Below are 22,967 nucleotides of genomic sequence, written 5' to 3'. Positions count from 1 at the left end.
CAGGAAAAACTCACCAACTTACAAAATTAGTTCCAGAAATCTAAGAAAAATTCATCAATTGTCTCTCATGAAACCACGTAAAGTAATTCAGTGCTTTTGTCTAAGCAGCTGTTATATTGAACCCTCACTCATAGCACTACATATGAATAAAGACTAGTAGAATTTGCCATGACATCAATTACGTATGCAGATTGCAGGTATCAAAACATCGGAGCAGGAAGCGCGAGTGAAAAAAATGTAAACTTTAGTCATTTTCTGTCACAATATTTTCAGTGCATTCAGCATAAAAATGTTAATCCATTTCGATTTGGGCGAGTGACTGAAAAATTTGAATAAATGGTGCGGGATCATTTGTTTTTATAGTACTTGCATTGATTTCACCTTTCACCAACTTTTTTAGGGAGTGCCCTGGATCCAGAGGGGCCAAAAACAGATCACTGTTTCGATTGACAACCAAGCGGAAATGATTGCAATGTTTATCCAAATGTATGCTCAATCATCAATATTTGAAGTATCAAAAGCCTTTTCTGGTACATTTCAATACAAAAAAAATCCATTTCCAGATGTTTCGGAAACCTTACAACCTTACAAAAAAAACTTTCTTTCGATCATTTAAGGACAAGCATCTTGGAACCAGCCTTTTAATTTGCAACAATTGTCAAATTTCATGATTTGAAAGACAAGAGATTTTTTGAATTTCAGAGTCCTCCGGAGGGACATGGGGTAAAATGGAAATAGCGGAAATTTGCATTTCCTGCCATAAGGAAAGGGAATGTCCAAAATAATAATTTCTCTTGATATCTAATAACAAGTACCGCATCTCCCCATGCACGATACATAAATAAAACACTCAGGAAGCGTGACTGAATTCGCCCTATAGTAGACCACTTTGTGGTCCATAATAGGAAGTTGCTTCTCTATAGTGGATACTCAATTTGATTTTCACTTCTTGTTTCGAGATAATCTACTTCGCTATTATGGACGGGCCTCCTTAAAATATTCATATAATGTGTTTATTTTTCACAAAACTGTAACAAATCATCTGTTTTCACATTTCATGGCATTTCCAATGCATGTAATCAAACTATTGAGTTTATATTACGTTGCGCAAGTGCAAATATGGATAAATTGGCTTTGAAACAACCTGCACAACCTCGAGCTACTTACTTACGACAGCTCCATGTGCGTTATCTGCTTTCAGGAGGTCAACCGAGTCTTCTTCTACTCTTCCTCGGAGACTTGAACGCCAACCATCTTGTACGGGGTAATTCTAGGATTAATTCTCGCGTCGTTGCCCTTCTCGCAGCTTTTGGGAATGAAGACCTCATCTTTCTTAATGACAATATCTTCAACGGACACAACTTCAATCAATCAGGTCTCTACTCCCAATCAGTACTGAAAATTCTCAGTCTCAATGAGTGAGATTTGTGGGAATTGATACCGTTGGTGCGTGAAAGTGAGGACCGTATACAAATGCATGATAAATACTTTCACTTGCCAGAAAAAGTTAGAATAATTGTGCCGCGTTACTATCAACTGCAGCAGGTGCACACAGTGTTTGCAACATATTCCTAATTAGCCGTTCTGACTGAGAGCAATTGCCATAGGCACAGAAAATACAAAACAAACGAATCGCACTCAGCAAACGTTTTCGATAAGTTGCAGTAAGTTTCCCAACTCTAAAAAAAGAGTCAAGGGACCTTTTCGAGAGCAACGACTGCCCGGTTTTGTCGCTGCACATGTGCCTTCCTCCACCTCCTCCAAACGGCCTCGATGACGCTTCAACGACGCTGTCTGGGAGACCTTCCAACTTCTTCTACGTAACTTGGAATCAATCCAGACTTCATTCCCGAGCTCACTCGTGCCATCCTGGACGCTTTACTAGTTTCCGTCCCGCAAACCAGCTGTCGTTTCGACCAAGCTTTCAGATGGTGGTCTGAAGAGACTAGCTGAGTTCTGAAAGCCAGGAGAAACGCCTTCCGTGCACTTACGAGGCTTCCAGCTAACAACCATTCATTAACATTTCCTCGCCACAGTTAATCTCTCATAAATAACCTGTGAGGAAAAGTTAATGCACTTTTCGGGAAGAGAATATCCTCCCCTATCCTAGATAACAATTAAAGCATTGTCTTCGATCCTCCAGAAAAAGTTTATGCCTCTGGGAAATATTTTGCCACGCTGGTCATCCCAAACGGCTGCCCCCAGACTTCAGAGGGTCGATTGCTTTAGAAAACCTAGCCCGGGATTACTTCCGGATTCAATCGGATCGTCAAAACACTTTCATTATTCTTAGCCAGTCTTTTTCGTTCGCAGAGATTTTGTTTGCTCTCTTTAGGAGCAATGGGAGATCCTTAGGGCCTGACAAGGTGGCTGATTGCATATTAAAGTACCACACTTGTCAACCTTATCAACAAAATGTGGATGGAGCGGACTATCCCGGAAGACTAGAAAAAAAGTGTAGTATTCTCGATCTAGAAAAAAAATAACATTACCCAGAATGGGACATTACCCCGAAATCCATTACCCTGAAAGGCAATTATCCCGAAAACATTTAGAATCTATAGTATTCTATTATTATGTTTAACACCAACAGATATTGATGAATCGCCAGTTTTTAACCAACCAACTAACCAACATTTTAGATTTTTCTTCTAATTAGCTTTAACTATCATTCCTGTCATTATTACCTGAAAAAGTACTATTCTACGAAATGGAGTAAGAGATCCTTATTTCCAACAGTTTTCCCGGTATAAGGCACACAGAAGAGATGATGCCTTCTTTAAATGGAAGCGTTTGCCCGGTATAAGGCAGACAGAGGAGATGATGCCTTCTTTAAATGGACGCGTTTGCCCGGTATAAAGCTGACAGAGGAGATGATGCCTTCTTTAAATGGAAGCGTTTGTCCGGTATAAGGCACACCGAGGAAATAATGCCTTCTTTAAATGAACGCGTTTGCTCGGTATAAGGCAGACAGAGGAGATGATGCCTTCTTTAAATGGACGCGTTTGCCCGATATAAAGCTGACAGAGGAGATGATGCCTTCTTTAAATGGAAGCGTTTGTCCGGTATAAGGCACACCGAGGAAATAATGCCTTCTTTAAATGAACGCGTTTGCTCGGTATAAGGCAGACAGAGGAGATGATGCCTTCTTTAAATGGACGCGTTTGCCCGGTATAAAGCTGACTGAGGAGATGATGCCTTCTTTAAATGGACGGGTTTGCCCGGTATAAGCCACACGGAGGAAATTATGCCTTGTTTAAATGAACGCGTTTGGTCCGGTATAAGGCACACATAGGAGATGATGCCTTCTTTAAATGGACGCGTTTGCCCGGTATAAAGCTGACAGAGGAGATGATGCCTTCTTTAAATGGAAGCGTTTGTCCGGTATAAGGCACACCGAGGAAATAATGCCTTCTTTAAATGAACGCGTTTGCTCGGTATAAGGCAGACAGAGGAGATGATGCCTTCTTTAAATGGACGCGTTTGCCCGGTATAAAGCTGACAGAGGAGATGATGCCTTCTTTAAATGGAAGCGTTTGTCCGGTATAAGGCACACCGAGGAAATAATGCCTTCTTTAAATGAACGCGTTTGCTCGGTATAAGGCAGACAGAGGAGATGATGCCTTCTTTAAATGGACGCGTTTGCCCGGTATAAAGCTGACAGAGGAGATGATGCCTTCTTTAAATGGACGGGTTTGCCCGGTATAAGCCACACGGAGGAAATTATGCCTTGTTTAAATGAACGCGTTTGGTCCGGTATAAGGCAGACAGAGGAGATGATGCCTTCTTTAAATGGAAGCGTTTGTCCGGTATAAGGCACACCAAGGAAATGATGCCTTGTTTAAATGAACGCGTTTGCTCGGTATAAGGCAGACAGAGGAGATGATGCCTTCTTTAAATGGACGCGCTTGCCCGGTATAAAGCAGACAGAGGAGATGATGCCTTCTTTAAATGGATGGGTTTGCTCGGTATAAGGCAGACGTAGTAACGTCTGCTCGATAGAAGGCGAAACGAGATGATGCCTTCTTCAAGTCAACACAACTTCCCGAAAACAAACAAGATCTCCCTTTCTCTCACTCTCATACACAAACCCGCTTACACATCCACTTTCTCTGTCTCACTAATTATTACTCATTCACCCACTCTCATAAATTCACACACTCTCACTCACTTAACCACTCTTACTTTTACCCACTCATTTACTCTGAATCATTCTTTCGTCAATTTCAAATCAATTTCTCGCTCACTCTTACTCACTCGCTGTTACTCGTTTACTCTTATTCGTCCGCTCACTAACTCTTACTCGCTCACTCACACACTCACTCTTACTCACTCACTTAATCACTCACTCACTCTTACTCACCCATTCACCCCTCGTCGATTTTGAGTTTTAGACCACGCTTTATCCAGGATCCGGAAACAGCGACCAAGGAACAACTTCTACTTTGTTGCCCTAGTAGCCATGCTGACGTGGATCGCCATTGCCTCCGACTCTCTGCATTGTGCATGAAAACGTGTTGCATAATCTCCCCCTGCCATTCAGGAATCTTGAAGAGTGCCATACGAAGTGGAACGGAGTAAGAATACTTAGTTCCATGCTGCATTGAAACAGTTTCAGTTCCAATTATTGTTCATTCATATGAATTATGAATAAACTTTTATTGAGTAACATTTTTTTCATTGAAATTAAGTATAAACTTGAAATATTGACTGACTCGGGGTACTGACTCATTCGGGGAAGTGTCCCATTAGGGGTAATGGCACTCGGGGTAGTGACTCATTCGGGGTTGTGGAGTTCGGGGTAGTGGCCTTCGGGGTAATTGCATTATGGGTAATGGAATTATGGGTAGTGTCGTAGAGTCTTTTCCTTACCTCCTGCCCCTCCAAAGTAGTAGAAAGAGTAGTCAACCGGCGTATTCGGTAGATGTTCGAGTATGACGGAAGATTCGTCTTCCTACAACATGGCATCGGAACTAGCACTTACTATTCCGGTGATGGGAACGTACTTGAGAACGTCTTCAACCAAGGAAAATATGCCGACGTAGTTTCATTATACATTTTGAAGGCGTTCAATCGCACTTGGACACCTAGCGCTCAAGCAGTTGGTGCTCTAGGACCCTTCAGCAACATCCATCTACAACAGCGGTTCTCAACCTGGGTACATGTACCCCTGGGGGTAGCTTTGCTGGTCCTAGGGGGTACCTCGGACAAAAATGCGTAATGGCGGACGTATTAAATTCCAATCGAAACTTGATAATTGTGTATTTTTTTATTTCAAAACTTTGTCTTGTACATAATATGCATGGCGATTAGAAAACCAATGCCGATTGAATCCTGCCCTTCTCAACCAGCACAGGGCATGAAGTGCTGCGGAACAAAACGTCGAATGAGCAAATTTGAAAAATCTTCAATGCAATTTAGGTGATCTAAACAAAATGTTGAACAATATGTTAGGAATATGCTTTTGAACTGAAATCTAGAATCTAAAAGTTCGGAAGCCTCCGTTTGATAGACATGATGGCTTTTTTTTAGAAAAACTCGGTTGCTTCGTTGCAAATTGTTCAGAAGCCTTCTTTCAAGAGGGCCGGAAGACTTGTTTCGAAAATCGCGGCTTCTTGAGGCTCGAAAGCCTACTTACAAGTGAATCGGAAGCCTCCCTTCAAGAAGCTCGGAATTCTTCGTTCAAGAGGATTAGAAGCGTCTTCTCAAGATGCAAAAGAAGTTTCCTTTTAAGTGGCTCAAAAGCCACCATTCAAGAGACTCGGAAGCCTCTCTACAAGACGCTCTGAAGCATCTTATCAATAGATGCGAGAGCCTACCTTCAAGAGATTCAGAAGCTCCTTTCAAGAGGCTCGGACGCCTGCTTTTAAGAGGATTGTAAGCTTTCTTGCAAATAGCTGGAAAGGCTCCTTTTAACAGACTAGAAAGCCTGCTTTCAAGTGAATCGGAAGCCTCCTTTCAAGAGCCTCGGAAGCCTTCCTTCAAGAAGCTCGAAATTCTTCGTTCATAAGGCTCAGAAACATACTTTCAAGAGGCTCAGAAGCGTCCTTTCAAGATGCATAAGAAGCCTCCTTTAAAGTGGCTCAAAAGCCACCATCCAAAAGGCTCGGAAGCCGGAAAGAGATGGGACAAGAAACTCGCATAATTATAGAGGCGGAACCGAATGGTCCGTGATCCTCTTGCGAAATTAGTGACGTCCACAGGACTGTGGAGCACTTAATATGCTGGTGTTCTAAATATGAAGTGCGTCGCATTAACTACAACATTTCGAACAGCATATGTGACGCCTTAGCTGACGACGAAGCCTCTTGAAAGACGCTGGCCTTTTTGATGCCACTTGAAGAGGTTCTACCATGATCCACTGGGACTACATCTACCGAAGAAAAGCGGAGGTGAGGCCGAAACTCTTTGGAGTTTCAAGGATATAAGTCTCACTACCCAAGTAACCTGGAGAAGCTTTCTCCCATATTACCTTTTCATGCCAATTCTGTGCCCAAATTAGCAAGAATAGATCGATCAAGCAAGGATTATTTCCTTAACCTTCCGAGACCTTCCTGAATCAATCATGCAGTCTCGCCTCCGTTGTGTACGACAAGCGTGATTTTTACGGTAGAGTTGTACTTTTTACAACGGTGCGAGTCCTCGAGGGTAAATTTTCCATAAAAGATCCTTGGGATTATTCGTCTTACAGTCTTCTACGTTAAAAACCAAAATAATAAAAAATAAATAAAAGAGTGCTGAAATCTAACTGTGGACTGATATTCGCCACATTTTGGGGGAGTATCAATTCTTTGTTCAGACCGGCTCACACTACAGCACTTTTTTTGATTTTTGTAATACATTCGCCTCTCCACATCTCGAAATTGAATGGACCATCGAGATAGGGAGAAATCGAGGAATGGATGGAATATTGAATTGGGTACTAGATCCGAAAAAGCTCGTTGCTATGAGAAACGACAACAAAACGAATGTCATATCTTGTTGTAGATATGTTTATTATTTTCCAAAAATGGTCTAGTAGCCTAAAAATTTGAACATGTCGACATAAGGAGAGTGAATCAGAAACAAAATATTATCAGAAGATATCGAGATAGAGAGATATCGAGATAAGGAGGTTATCGAGATGTAGAATACCCAAATGCATGAGGATCGAAGGGACCGAGGTAACCATCGGCATAGGGAGAGATATCGAGATACAGAACAACGAGATGTAGAGAGTCGACTGTAGTTAGAGGCGTCAAAAAATATGGGTTCTTCTTCAAATTTGACATTAATGAGTTAATTTGTTTGTTGGGAAAGATTAAAAGTAGAAAAATGTTGGTTAAGGATGAACTTTTCGGAATCTAATATTTTTTCATCTCCAGGGCACCACTATAAATACTGAAGCAACGGGCAGATGTCATCTTTTATTCTATGCTTGCTGTGACGCAGCAAAGCCAAAATAAAAAGATCTGCTTCTTTGTTAAGATTGGTGCTTCTGAAAATGCGAGGTGAAAATTATTTGGACCCCGGATGGTTTCACCTGAAGGAGTTGTACAAAATTTTATGACTTCATTTAAGAAAAAAGTTCCATCATTTGGATGTAATAAAGAATTTAAGTGAAATAGTTATGCATATACGAAGCTTATATATTGTATTTCAGTCCCTGAAAATTTCATGACATGATGGTTGATAGACTTATTTTTGATGGAAGTCCCCAAAAAATTCTCAATTTTGTTTCCGGAGAATTAAAAAAAATCATTCGAAAATTTCGACAAAAACCCGAAATTCAGGACAACTTTATCCTTAATATTCAATAGATCTTCCACATGGAAATTAAAAAAAAAAATCCGTGTGGAAGTTGAGGAGAATTTCACTGTCAAAACTCATTGTGGAAATTCATAGGAATTTCCCGTGAAAAATCAGAAAAAAACAATGAAAAACAGAAAAAGATCTTGTGGCGATTCAAAAGGAAATTCTGGGGAATTCCTCATGGTAATACTGATAAATGTTGCATGAAGATTTAGAAAATTCCTTATAGAAAATTTGGAGAATTTTTCATATAGTTACTAGGTTCTCTACAAGACTTTCGAATGTGGGAAATGATATTAAATACACAAAAAAGACAACTGTTTGATTAATGGTTTCACAGCACGAAATTTGATACATCAAAGCAGGGTTTCAGAAATAAATGGAAAATGACCAGTCTCCCGAGGGAACCACTGCATTTCATGAAGATATCCGAACGTGTTCATTAATACAGAAAGCACTCAAAAAGGCCACAGTTCAGTTTGATACGTCGTAGGATGGGTTTCGGAAGTAAAATCAATCTATTCTTTTGGAGAATCAGGTTCCCAGGAATACCTCCTAGCTTGATTAATGTGCCCAAAAACTGCCGAAAAGATTATGAAGTTTGACTATGATCTATGTCGCAAGCTATAGTTTCTTGATTTAATTGCTACCAAAAAGACTTCTGATACTATAGAAATGATGTTAGAAAACATTTGAATTAAGATTAGGTACATTTCAAATTACCCATTTTAGAACACCCAGAATACTCCCTTCAATATTTCGACCTGATAGATAAAATGGCCAAAATGGCATTTCAAGGAAATCCGTAAAACATAGTTTTTAATTTTAATTTTTCGGCCATACCGAAAGGGTTAAATGATGAACATAGGCATCACTATCTTATGATAATAAAAGTATTTTGTAAGTATCCACGTATTATTTCTACGAGAATGTGACAAAAACATATTTCATGCAGTTCATTGATTTTTTTCGGATACATTTAGCATAATATTATACTTCAAGCTAAATATTGACCAGTCAAGAAGTAGATGAAGCTATGTTTTTTTATTTGAGTTTCCATCATCCCAATGGTAATATCGTCGATTTCTGTTTTTGACACTCAATTTTGAACCTAAGTAGGAAAACAAAATAAACGAAGCTAACTTTTCTTAGCTAGGAACACTTGAATACTGTTGTTTTTCTCCTATTTCCATTATCAGCACGTGAATACTTAATTTCTGGCCTGTTATGTATAAAATGCGTATTGAACATCAACTGTTTTGGATTATAACTAGTTTAGGGATCAATAATTGACCCATTTTGAATCGCTTGTCGAAACGATATTGGCGTCATTGTGGCATTCTGATTTAAATGTTTGCACGTTCAAAATGGCCACGTGTATTTCCAACAATTGGTAGCCAGTTTGTGGCACTCAAGCTATTTTATATAATGTACTTCAGTAGGTACCACTAATCTAAAATCATTCACTAAATTGATATATCGAATGTTTGAAATTGGCGTAGGAAAGCGTGAAACAAAAAACAATGTAGGAAAATGAATATTTTACTTTGATGTGAATTTAACATACATGAATATTTACACGTACACACACGCACACCATCGTTTGGAGAATTGCGGACTATTTGTCTCAGAAAGAATCGCAATTTTAGAGTCGGTTTGATTGTGCCGTGTGGGGGACGGTTAGCGGTTGCAGTTTGGCCTGCCTTCGTTTGCAGTTTTCGGGTAAAATGTTGATCCATGCGAACGATCATTGTTTGGATATCAATAGGTCAAACTGAACTTAAGGATCGTTTTGAGGATATTGGGGTAAAAAAACTAAATCATAACACACATAGAAGCAACGAGAGTTCGTGGATTGGGAACAAACGAAAAACGTTTGGACGTATTTACTCAAAGCGATGGAGCATATAACTAAGACTCGAAAAAGAGCATCACAAAGCACATCATGAAAAATCTGGTCATATTGCAAAGTTCGGAAACAATAGTGCGAATCACGACAAGCGCAGCTCAGAGATATCGAATTTTTCGGTAATCAAAATTCAATCAAGATTCAAAATGTTTAATGCATTCAGCTGCCGTAGGAACATCTGACAGCAGCATCATGAAAAATCTCACGCTGCAAAACGGCGTAGGAAAATAAAAAGTTTTCCACAAAAAAAACATCTCCGCCTTCTAGAAAAGCTACATATAGTACCATAATTCGCACGATGTTCACCGAACGAGATAGATAGTTTCAGATAGCAAAGTCCGCTGGCAGATGAAGGAAAACTCATTCAAATTATACACCACTCGGGAGTGAGTGACTCTTTCGGTCGGACGGCGATTGGAGTTGTATGAAACGTAAGGAGGAAAAGACATGGCACAAACATAAAAAGATAGTGATTGGTTTCTGCAGTTTTCCGTCAGACACAGAAACAGAGATAGAAAATAAAATCAGAGACAAAGGTAGAGAAACACAAAATGTAAGAAATGTACGATGAAGGAGGCTCCTCCACCCTCTTGTCTTGATTTCAATCAAGATTTCCTGGCATCGAAACTCATAAAAGGGAAGACAGTTGATCATATCCAAGAATAAAGTGACAGATCGAAGAAAACGAATAGAGAATCAAATTGAATAGAAATTTAAATCCGGACAAAACTGATTTAAAAAAACACACCTATTTTGTTTCGAAACGCAAGTTTCGAAGACGAACCTAAATGCGATGGCTTTAGAAACAGAAAAAGAAACTTAAAAATGTTTGATTATTTACTAAAAACTAAGGAATCAATTATAAAATGAAATTTTGCAGGCGGGCAATGGGTCACGTCCTGTAGTGACAGTATTTGAAAATTTTCAATATTCACGTATATATTGCTTAGTGACTTAACGGTTCTGCTCAGCGCATATTTGCTGATTTTCTGTTGGCTTGTTGCTTCTAGTGGTTTCGAACCTCGTAGATACGGGCTAGCTATTTCTATCGTATGTAAGTTTGAGCACATTCGTTGATATGTAATATTGTTTCTCGCTCTGGCTTCCAACAACAAACTCAATACAGTATTTTATATATTGAAAATATTTTGATTTGGTTTCCACTAAACAATTGATGATGAGAATGATTAAACTAAAAGTAAATACATAATTACATATAATGTGAAATGCTGAAAAAAATTGTCGGTTTTCTGTCATCATGTAATCTACAATGTTTTATCTGACTAATCATCCAATTCAGCATTCGGTGGTGATCGAATTCAGGTTGAACTTCCGTCTTAATTGCTAAACAGCAGAAAAATTCAGATTTATTCTTGGATATTCGCAAGGAATTGCGTAAAAAATAGAGGAGTTTTCCGTATAGATTTAAAACATTTTTCCGTTAAAAAATGGTAGTTTTTTTTAAGACTCAGAATCCCAAGAAAATACAAAATATGTTGCTAAAAATATATATATATATTTTTTTAAATATGATGTTATCCGAACAACAGTTCCTTCAGAAAATCAGAAAGCTTTACATAGAAATGTAAAAAAAAAGTCAATTAAAATTGGAAGATTTTACTCAGGAAGTTGGTATATAATTTTGTATGAAATTCGGAAAAAATGTTTTTCAAGTTTTTGTAGAATATCTTTAAATCCCGAAAGATTTTTTTGAAAATGGGTAAGAATTTCCTCACGATATTCGGAAGAATGTTTCGAAAGCTGGAAATGTTGGAATTTTGAAGAAAAAAATTCCTTTGGAAATTCTACTTAATTACTCGGAAATTTGAAAAAATTGCGGAAACTCGGGAGAATTCGTAAGATTCTTTTATAAAAAGGCGTAGAAATTTCCTCGATTAGGAGTTTCAAAGTAGAATGAAATTCGAAATTTTTAGAATTTCCCTTTGAAAATTTGGGATAATTTTCGGTATGGGAAAAATTTCATTTTGAAAATTCGAAAGAATTTCGCTTCGGAAGTTTGGAAGAAATTCCCTTGGGAAATTAAGAAAAAAAATCCCTAGCAAATACGGATCATTTTCGCTCAGGAAATTCGAAGGAATTTCTGTTCGGTAATACGGATGAATTTTCTTTCGGAAGAATGAAAGAATTTTCTACCGAAATCTCGAAAGAATTTTTTCCTAAAAAATTCGGGAGAATTTTCTTTCACAAATTTGGGAGAGATTTTCTTCGGAAACTCCAATGAATTTCCCTTCAGAAATTTGGAAGAGTCTTCTTTCGGAAATTTGAAAGCATTTCCCTCCTGAAATTTTTATGAATTTCTCTTCGGAAATTCGGAAAAAAAAATTTATTCGGAATTTCAGAAGAATTTCTTTTTTCGAAATTTAGGAAAATTTTTTTTTCCGAAGTTCGGAAAAATTTTCCTTTGAAAATTCGGAAGAATTTCGCTTGGGAAATTTGAAAGAATATCGCCTCGGAAATTTGTAAAAAATTCCCTTCGGAAATTCGGAAGAATTTTCCTTCGGAAAACCGGATGAATTTCCCTTCCGGAAAATTGGAAGAATTCCCCATCGGTTAATTGGAAAAAATTCCTTTCAGAAAATCGGAAAAAATCCCTTAGGATTTTCGGAAGAATTTCCTTTCGGAAGCTTAGTAGAATTTCCCTTCGGAACTTCAGAAGAATTTTCCTTTGGAAATTGTGCATAATTTTCCTTTGGAAAATCGGAAGAGTTTCCGTTCGAAAATACGGAAGAATTTCTCTTTGGAAATTCGGAAGAATTTCCCTTTGGAAATTCGGAAGAATTTCCCGTCGGAAATTTGGAAGAATTTCCCTTCGCAAATTCGGAAGAATTTCCCTTCGCAAATTCCCTTCGGAAATTCGGAGGAATTTTCCTTCGGAAATTCGAAGCACATTCCATTCGGAAATTCGGAGGAATTTCCCTTCAGATATATTCGGATATTCGGAGAAATTTCCTTTCGGAAATTTGGAGGAATTTCTCTTAGGAAATTCGGAGGATTTCCCTTCGGAGATTCGGAGGAATTTCCCTTCGGAAATTCGGAGGAATTTCCCTTCGGAAATTTAGAGGAATTTCCTTTCGGAAATTCGGAGGAATTTCCTTTCGGAAATCCGGAGGAATTTCCTTTCGGAAATTCGGAGGAATTTCCTTTCGGAAATTCGGAGGAATTTCGTTTCGGAAATTCGGAGGAATTTCCCTTAGGAAATTCGGAGGAATTTCCCTTCGGAAATTCGGAGGAATTTCCCTTCGGAAATTCGGAAAAATTTCCCTCTGGAAATTCGGAAGAATTTCCCTTCGCAAATTCGGAAGAATTTTCCTTCGCAAATTTCTTTCGGAAATTCGGAATAATTTCCCTTCGGAAATTCGGAGGAATTTACCTTAGGAAATTCGGAGGAATTTCCCTTCAGAAATTCGGAGAAATTTCCGTTCGTATATTCGGAGGAATTTCCCTTCGGAAACACGGAGGAATTTTCCCTTCGGAAATTCGGAGAGAAATTCCCTTAGGAAATTCGGAGGAATTTCTCTTCGGCAATTCGGAGGAATTTCCTTTCGGAAATTCGGAGGAATTTCCCTTCGAAAATTCGGAAGAATTTCCCTCCGGAAATTCTGAAGAATTTCCCTTCGTAAATTTGGAAGAATTTTCCTTCGCAAATTCCCTTCGGAAAATCGGAATAATTTCCCTTCGGAAATTCGGAGGAATTTCCCTTCAGAAATTCGGAGAAATGTCTTTTCGTATATTCGGAGGAATTTCCCTTCGGAAATTCGGAGGAATTTCCCTTCGGAAATTCGGAGGAATTTCCCTTCGGAAATTCGGAGGAATTTTCTATCGGAAATTCGGAGGAATTTTGCTTCGGAAATTCGGAGGAATTTCTCTTCGGCAATTCGGAAGAATATGTTTGGAAAAAATTCCTATCGAAAAGCCGGAAAAATTTCGTAAAATCGGAGGAATTTGCCTTCGGAAATTCGGAGGAATTTCCCTTCGAAAATTCGGAGGAATTTCCCTTCGGAAAATCGGAAGAATTTCCATTCGGAAATTCGGAAGAATTTCCATTCGGAAATTCGGAAGAATTTCCCTTCGGAAATTCGGAAGAATTTCCCTTCGGAAATTCGGAGGAATTTCCCTTCGGAAATTCGAAGGAATTTCCCTTCGGAAATTCAGAGGAGTTTCCCTTCGGAAATTCGGAGGAATTTCTCTTCGGCAATTCGAAGCAATTTCCCTTCGGAAATTCGGAGGAATTTTCTATCGGAAATTCGGATAAATTTCCCTTCGGAAATTCGGAAGAATATGTTTGGAAGAATTTCCTCTAAAAAATTCGGAAAAAAATCCTATCGAAAAGTCGGATAAATTTCGTAAATTCGGAAGAATTTCCCTTCGAAAATTCGGAGGAATTTCCCTTTGGAAGTTCGGAGGAAATTCCCTTCGGAAATTCGGAGGAATTTCTCTTCGGAAATTCGGAGGAATTTCCCTTCGGAAATTCGAAGGAATTTCCCTTCGGAAATTCAGAGGAGTTTTCCTTAGGAAATTCGGAGGAATTACCCTTCGGAAATTCTGAGGAATTTCCTTTCGGAAATTCGGAAGAATTTCCATTCGGAAATTCGGAGGAATTTCCCTTCGGAAATTCGGAGGAATTTCCCTTCGGAAATTCGGAGGAATTACCCTTCGGAAATTCGGAGGAATTACCCTTCGGAAATTCGGAGGAATTACCCTTCGGAAATTCGGAGGAATTTCCCTTCGGAAATTCGGAGGAATTTCCCTTCGGAAATTCGGAGGAATTTCCCTTCGAAAATTCGGAGGAATTTCCCTTCGGAAATTCGGAGGAATTTCCCTTCGGAAATTCGGAGGAATTTCCCTTCGGAAATTCGGAGGAATTTCCCTTCGGAAATTCGGAGGAATTTCCCTTCGGAAATTCGGAGGAATTTCCCTTCGGAAATTTGGAGGAATTTCCCTTCGGAAATTCGGAGAAATTTTCCTTCGGAAATTCGGAGGAATTTTCCCTCGGAAATTCGGAGGAATTTTCCTTAGAAGAAATTTCCCTTCGGAAATTCGGAGGAATTTTCCTTCGGAAGTATTTCTCTTCGGAAATTCGGAGGAATTTCCCTTCGGAAATTTGGAGGAATTTCCCTTCGGAAATTCGGAGGAATTTACTTTCTGGAATTCGGATGAATTTCCCTTCGGAAATTCGGAGGAATTTCCCTTCGGAAATTCGGAGGAATTTCCCTTCGGAAATTCGGAAGAATTTCCCTACGGAAATTCGGAGGAACTTCCCTTCGGAAATTCGGAGGAATTTCCCTTCGGAAATTCGGAGGAATTTCCCTTCGGAAATTCGGAGGATTTTCCTTTCGGAAATTCGGAGGATTTTCCCTTCGGAAATTCGGAGGAATTTCCCTTCGGAAATTCGGAGGAATTTCCCTTCGGAAATTTTCGGAGGAATTTCCCTTCGGAAATTCGGAGGAATTTCCCTTCGAAAATTTGGAGGAATTTTCCTTCGGAAATTCGGAAGAATTTCTCTCCGGAGATTCGGAAGAATTTCCCTTCGGAAATTCGGAGGAATTTCCCTTCGGAAATTCGGAGGAATTTCCCTTTGGAAATTCGGAGGAATTTCCCTTCGGAAATTCGGAGGAATTTCCCTTCGGAAATTCGGAAGAATTTCCCTTCAGAAATTTGGAGGATTTTCTCTTCGGAAATTCGGGAGAATTTCCCTTTGCAAATTCGAAGGAATTTTCCTTTGAAAATTCGGAGGAATTTCTCTTCGGAAATTCGGGGGAATTTCGTTTCGGAAATTCGGAGGAATTTCCTTTAGAAAATTCGAAGGAATTTTCTTTCGGAAGATCCGTAGAATTTTTGTTCTGAAAATCGGAAGAATTGTTTTCTCAGAAATTCGGAAGATTTTTTTTTGAAATTTGTATTAATTTCCTTATTTGGAAATTCGGAAGAATTTCCTTTTGGGAATTCAGAAGAATTTCGTTTTGGCTTTCGGGAGAAATTCTCTTTTCGGGAGAAATTCTCTTCGGAAACTCGGGAAACTAAGTCGAGTCAAGTACGAGACACTGAAGACGGCCTCACAGTTGAGGTCGAAATACGTATCTGCAAAGATAACGAAACGTAGTGGAATTGAATGGAAAGTACTAAACTCGTCTTAAACGGTTGAACTCGGGAGGACATCCCCCCCCCAAATTTAGATTTTTCATTTGAAAATCTTGAATTTCACTGAAAACTGATGTGACAGAAACCGACAATCATTTCCAAATAATTAAAAATGTGATGAAAAATAGAGTGACAATGGAAATTTATTCCAGTTTATATGAAAATAAAAAAAATATGAATTCTTGTTTTAGTTTGAAAAGTCTTTATAAAAAAAACATCGTTGGTACCGAAGTGACATTTTTAACAATTAGAGAAGAAAACACAATTTCAATTAAACTAGAAAGAACTTAATATTAGATGATGAAAAATCACTGCCACATCGAGATTATAACGAAATCAATCAATGAAAGACACAGCTTTGAAAACAATAATAAAAAAAATCGAGATGTTACTATGGTTGTGGTTCGGAGTGACGCAGGGGAGTAGAAAGTAATAAAAAACGAATGTTATTTTTATTTATTATGGCTCAATATCGATACAATGATACTCTCGTGCATGCACACAACCGAAGTATTCAGGGTTGTGAGACGCAAACTAAAATCGAATGACAACGGAATCCATGACAGAGAGAAATCATAAACCGAACCGAAGAATTGACTTTCCATCCGTTCTGATCGAAACGTTGCTCGAAAATTGGGAACTGGTTTTGCGTTAGGTGGTTTCAAGAGGTCGAGTTTTAGCACAGCGAAGAAGCGTTTTTTTTTGGTAATTTATCTATTCTATGGCGCATGGTCTCTAGAGTCGATTATGCTTTGTACTTTCTGACTACATATTTCTTGCAATGTGACGCGACAGAGAGGAAATATAGAGAAAGAGATAGAGAAAGGAAACGGGAGAGATGAGCGGAAGTATTGGCTTTGTATCATCTCTCCGCGCGCGAGCTTCCGGTGACATGAGGCAGCTTCGTTTCGGTCAAGTGAATTGAAAACGTCTCAAAACAACATCCAACAGTTAGTAATTTGATGGAAAAAATACAACTCAGGAAGTCCTCCGTCGGTTTGATTGGCTTCAACTGAAGGTTGTTTATCGTAAAACAAACAGAAACTAATATACAAAGCGTATACATGTTCGGTTAAATATAGATCAATACAGTATGTGAAAATTAGCATATCGCATTATGCAGTTTTTTTCCGGTTAGTATAATATACACTCGACATAAACAACAGACAGAGAGGCAATACTTTGTTATGCAGAGTGTGGGTCCCGGTTGCAAGGGGCTTCTGGTGACTCGCTTATTTGACCAGGAGTGAGCCGAACCAGAAGTGTGCGGAATAGTTTGCCAATTTGTGTCGCTATCTGAACTGTTTCCGGCGACGGCTCGTTTACGGCCCTCTGGATCGCTTCCGCCTTGGCGTTTGTGTTTTCGGCGAGCACCGAAACCCTGGACCCACAGCTACCGCTGGCAGTTAGTGTGAGTATTCTCTTGAGTACGAGCATTGCGTTATAGGGGGATAATTACGATACGTAATATATCTGAAGGCTGTTAAGTACCATTAGAACTTCCGACACCGAACTGATACTCAGCACATACATTGTAACACCAACTTCCACCGGGGGACCTGGAATCAGAGTTTGCAAGTCTAGATAAATAACGGTTTCATTTGCGGGATTGTTCGGAGGTTTGGATTTTTAAGGCACTCGTTTGGGGAAGTTTTCAAGGATAGTTCTGCTAATCTGTGTCTTCTACAGCTATATTTGTCTCGTAGATGTAGTGTTAGGTTGACGAAATATCTTTTAATTTTAGTTTTGTGCTTGCGCTTAGTTGGATCTGATCATTGACTTGGTTTATGTTGCTACATAATTATTCAACATATAATTCTGATTAACATCTCCTGGATTTTGTTTTGGGTTGGGACTTCCGATCACGACGGAACATAAATCGGTGGAACTAAAGACAGTAATGAGTTCATGTGTAGATCTAGGGTTCTCTTAATGAAAACCAAATCAAATAAGTTCATATTACATAGTTTTTGCCTGCATTAAGTAGAGTTGTATTGTTCAAATGTACTCTGCATAGTGATGTCGCAAGTTCGTTTGTTTTACTATTTTATCGTGAGTTTTAATAATAGAAATACTAGCTTTCTCAGCAGTAAAACAAATTCTAAGAAAACTAAAGAAAACCTGAAAGAGCACAATACTGAGCACAAATGCTTATATACACGATTCGTTGATAAAAGTACTGCGAGTTGAATAAAGCGGGAGATCTGTAATCAACTGCGAAAGTTATAGCAATTTATTGCTGATTAGGAGTAAGTTGTTGTTATTAAAACTATGTACATTGCTATTTTAGTGTCCCCATCGCCTGCTTTTACTAAGTTTCAATGGATTACAGTACTTGGTGGCTTATGTATTTGGGATGTAAATCATACTGAATAACAATAAATGAAAAAGTCTGTTACTGCTGGATACAGAAACCGAATCAGAAGTTTACAAATCTGGTGGAATGTAACGGTAGTAGATGGAGTGCTCTAACGATTGGAAGTCACAACGACAACTGATGGAAAATATGGAAACAGAACAGATTTAATTTAATGCAAGTTAAAGTTAATAGCTTGGTGAAATCCTTGACCGTCCCCATAATACATATTATGAAAAATAAATAATTTTAGCTGCTGATTGTTTTCTCGAAGGTATAAAAGCAGTTTTGAATGGTAAATATTTTTAAATCGTCCTTGATCTTGACTACTCCAACCAAGCTAATTTGCTTCATTGACGGCTGAGCTTCACAGAAAATGAGATGTAGTTTCTTTTTTATCATGAAACTCATTCCAGAAGACAGCTTTGCAGAAACTTGTGTCGAGCTCATATACAAAATAACTTACTTTTCTAACTTTTCTGATGCCGCATAATTAAAGTTCAATTGTCTTCATGGCAGTTTGCGGTTGTTTCATGTGCACGTTGGCTACAAATCACAGTGGGTTATGATTCCATTCCATTTCCCTTTTTCACGATAGCGAAGAATTGTTTTGGAAGAACAGAGAAATCAGTCTGGGTGGGACCTATTTCTCTGTCACGACTCTGAAAGCAACCTCGGAAGCTCGAGTTCAAACACAACGACTGGCCTTTTCTACCAATGACACGCCGATGGTTTGACACGTTCTTGGCCAAAACGACGACGTCAACGAGGACGGCCCGCGACAATTTGACTCGTCTAATTATAAAGTGAAACGACAGAAGCTGCCCTCATCACAATATTACTGGCAATGGCTGACTGCTATCAATGGCTAGAAAATTTTGCATCTTCAAGCCAATAGGGTTTTCTTTTGTTGGCATGTCAAAACCACTAAAATCATTCCGCCGACAAAATGGTGGGGCAAGGAGGTGGTGGTTTTCCATCGCTCTTAAGTTAATTTCAAATATAATGGCAAGCAGGGTGGGGCAAAATTAGAAATTGAAATCAATCCAGATGCTGCATTGCCATATTGTTCATTGGACCTATCGATCCAAGAGCTTTCAACAAAGACTAGGCAGTAAGCAAACATTGCTTGAGCCGTAGCTTTGAATAACCGATCGAGTTAACTAATCAAGTGGGCCATTAAAGGGAATATGTCATTAAAAAAATATATAATTGATTAAACTGATCGATATGTGCAGATTACTTGAACTAGTGAAACGAATTTATTCTGACTATGTCAATTAACCGAAGAAGCTAAGAAACTGATTGTGTTAATGTAAAAAAAACCTATTATTTCAGTACATTCAAAGTTAATTGCCTATATGCCGGGTATTAAGCCACCCGGAGTGGAAATTAATTACTATGTCTGAAACTTGATTATGCATATGTACAACATGTGATAGATTTAGTTCGGAAAAGGTATTGGAGGGTAACCGCCCCTTCGGTGGGGTTTGATCCCGGGGTCGTGGGATCAAATCCCACCGAAGGGGCGGTTACCCTCCAATACCTTTTCCGAACTAAATCTATCACATGTTGTACATATGCATAATCAAGTTTCAGACATAGTAACCTATTATTTAACAATTAAGTATTAAAGTTTTTTAAGCACCAGAAGAGCGGTAAATCATGTTTTCATCTTCAACATTAGTAACAGCCTTAGCCTTATAATTAACCGATATTCAAACTGATATGATATGATGAAGCGTCTAATAACTCGTATGATAACTATGAGATGTGGCCCACCCTAAGATTGTTTCGGAAATTAACCGGGACCTGAAGCATAGATCCCGGGAGTCAGCCCAACATGCACATGAAACGGAATAAGAGCGTACACAATTCAATACCAACATTAATGACAGCGGTGAAAACTTGTTTCACACAAAACGGTCTGGATTTGTCAGCCGTCGTCGTTGGCTGTCCGGAGTTGTTTGACAAGGAGACGGAAAAGTTTATGATGACGAAAGTTTTTTTTTCCTACTTCCTGATTTCTCTTTGTGAAGCCACCAGCTTTCAAATGTTTGGTCGTCGCCGGTTGACCGATCCGTCAGATAGTATCACGTATCCGGTTTAACACATGAATACAGTATACTAAGGATTGCAAACCATACTTTTAAAACGATAAAATTGCTTCGCTGAAAACGCAATAACAATTATATTGGAATTATAATAAAGAGCAATCGACGTCTAGTCTAGACGACCCGTTCATCAGATAATTTGAAGCTGGGTTGTCAATTCTAGTTATATCCTTTCCTGATGTCATATTCCAGACACTATATCGCTATTGACACGTTGGATTAATATAATTATATGCAAACACTTACAGAGCAGTGTAATGGACACGTCGTCATCTTTTAATTGGATCGATCATAAATAGTACCTCATACAAGAGCGTTAGAAGTACATGCTTGAGTCGATCAAGACATTGATACAGATACAGATGTCTCTTCAAATCACGATGTTGTGTTCCACGCGAAAGGCACAATAGTTAGGATCGCGAATAAATTCGGTTGGTTGGTTATCTGTCGTCGGTGCTGGTATTAAGCAATGGGGTAACAATACGAATACGAATCGGGTGTGGGTGTATCAGTGTTGCCGCATGTTTCACATTTCATTTTCATTCTCATATCATACCATTTCCGACGTCCACCGACGTGAGTGTGCATGTGTGTCGTCTATTGCATATCATACTCGAGAGTGTACGTGTGTATGTGGGTCGGGCGGGGAGATGTGTCGTTTGGTAGGATTTTGTATGCATAGAGCAAACTTCAACACGCCTTGATTGGTACGTTGTTGGTGACGATAAAGTTTTCCCCCCAAGGCACTCCGGTGTTGGGGAACGTGTTTATTGCTGGGATTTCACCTGAAATGAACTGCACCGTGGTGCTGTGATGTATTTATCGAGCTATGTGTTGTTTTTATGTGCTGTTGCGCTTTTCTCATTTGTGGTCGTGATTTTTTTTTATTTTCGGAAGAAATTATGCTGGGTAGCTTTTAGATAATTGTACGTCTACGAAATCTGACTGCACTAAATAAAGTTTAGGTTCAGCTTTGGTTTTTGTTCAGAAATAGGAAATCCAATGAGATGTGCTTCAGTTCCTATTTCGAAATTCAAAGCAAAAGAAACACATTTTTGAAATTTAAAACACAAAGTTCGATTTTTAATGTTTTTGTTCCTATATCAAACAAAGCATAGATTATTATTATTGTCTTCATTAGATTGACTTGCAGCCCTAGGCTGGCTTATCTCTAACGCAGAGATAATTTTAACGGTCAGTTACCAACCATTATTGTTGTCATTTTTATTATACACACTTAACTCATTTCACAGTATTCGGTAAATTTTACCGAAATCTCAACAGCAGAACTGTTCGGTAATATTTTACAGATTTTTTGTAATTTTTTCCATTGTCCAACTGTCAAAATCACCGAAAATCAGTAAATTTATTTACCGAACAGTTCTGCTGTTGAGATTTCGGTAAAATTTTACCGAATTTGGCGATTTATTTTAAGTGTGTAAACATGTTGTAGGATTATTTCTCCTTGAATTGTCCCAAAATCTTATAATCATAGAGGGAATCTAATGTTTCTGAGCAGAGTTTAACCTTAAAATAAACTCCCAAAAGAAACTAAAATATTTTGGTTGAATTTAAAAAATGTCGTAAATATTTCCGAGCGTATGGCAGAGACATCTTTTTTTGTACCGCCTTTGTACTTTCTAATCATATCGATTTGTTTCTTTCAAACGACGTAACTTTTACTCTTTAAAAATCATACGAGGAAAGCCATGGTGGAAATCCTACTTAGATACTTGAGAGATGATTTAAAATATCAAAATTGACATATTTGTGCCAAAAAGAGAACATTCAACATTATGAAAAACAACTTTTGGAACTCATCAGTCTTACGTTTACTTCTTCTGAAACCATTGGAATGTACAAGTCATTAAAGTGGAAAAAATCATACATTTTTGTCCACATGATCCGTTAAGCCAACGATATTTATGACCTGTTCGATCAAATGATATTTTTGACCAAATGGCCCTTTTATCCAAAAGACAATTTCGATGAAACGAATTTTCCGGCCTCCTTTATCGTTGGATTGCCAGTCCGGAAATGAGTTCGCTTTTTGGTCAGGTCTAGCATGTTTTTAGGTGGAAAACATTCTTGGCTTTTCTGGGCATAATGTTCCCATTGTACTTGCTTCACCAGATACGCGTCCAAGGCAGTTTAACAATCACCAAGGTCAACGGCTGCCTTCCATGCGGACCTATATCATTAGTCAAACACAAGGTGTGTGAACTTATGCCACGATGTCTCTATGGGGACATATTATTTAAAAAAGAACATCTCTGAAACATCCACTACGCGAGAGTAATATGGTCTTCTCTTTCGTGTCGTGGATAAACTTAAGCGTTTTAATGGGGGATCTAGAACATTTATTATTTTTTTAAAGTATTTTACGTGCAAACTTCTGAAGTTTCATTTTCCGGAAATGTATGGAAAAAAAATCCCTCGATAGAACATTTTATAATTGCATTTATGTGAAGGAGGAAAGTTTATGCTATCGTGTAGTGGGTGTTTCAGAGACATTGATTTTTTTTTTAAATAAGCATTTTTGGACAAAAACACCGTGACCCCCAGCTCGTTCCCCCTTATCCTGGGGAACATAAATGCCCACCATCATGTTTGGGTCGGCACAAGAAGAGATCCTTGT

General features: G+C 38.6%; 1 protein-coding gene across 13 annotated transcripts in view; it reads right to left on the bottom strand.

Annotated features, from left to right (window-relative positions):
- Positions 1-22,967, bottom strand: part of LOC134218489 (gamma-aminobutyric acid receptor subunit beta) — a 269,248-nt gene that overhangs the window by 94,949 nt on the left and 151,332 nt on the right. For 3 of the 13 annotated variants that reach the window (XM_062697554.1, XM_062697563.1, XM_062697552.1), the window contains exon 4: positions 17,351-17,418. The exons of the other annotated variants lie outside the window; for them this stretch is intronic. In XM_062697554.1, the coding sequence (XP_062553538.1) occupies positions 17,351-17,418 (68 nt within the window). The remainder of the gene's footprint in view (positions 1-17,350; positions 17,419-22,967) is intronic. 13 annotated transcript variants of the gene reach the window in all.

Source organism: Armigeres subalbatus, chromosome 2 (assembly GCF_024139115.2).
Source record: "Armigeres subalbatus isolate Guangzhou_Male chromosome 2, GZ_Asu_2, whole genome shotgun sequence".
Lineage (NCBI taxonomy): Eukaryota > Metazoa > Arthropoda > Insecta > Diptera > Culicidae > Armigeres > Armigeres subalbatus.
The sequence above is the reverse complement of the archived record's forward strand: the minus strand, read 5'-3'. Positions and strand labels throughout refer to the sequence as shown.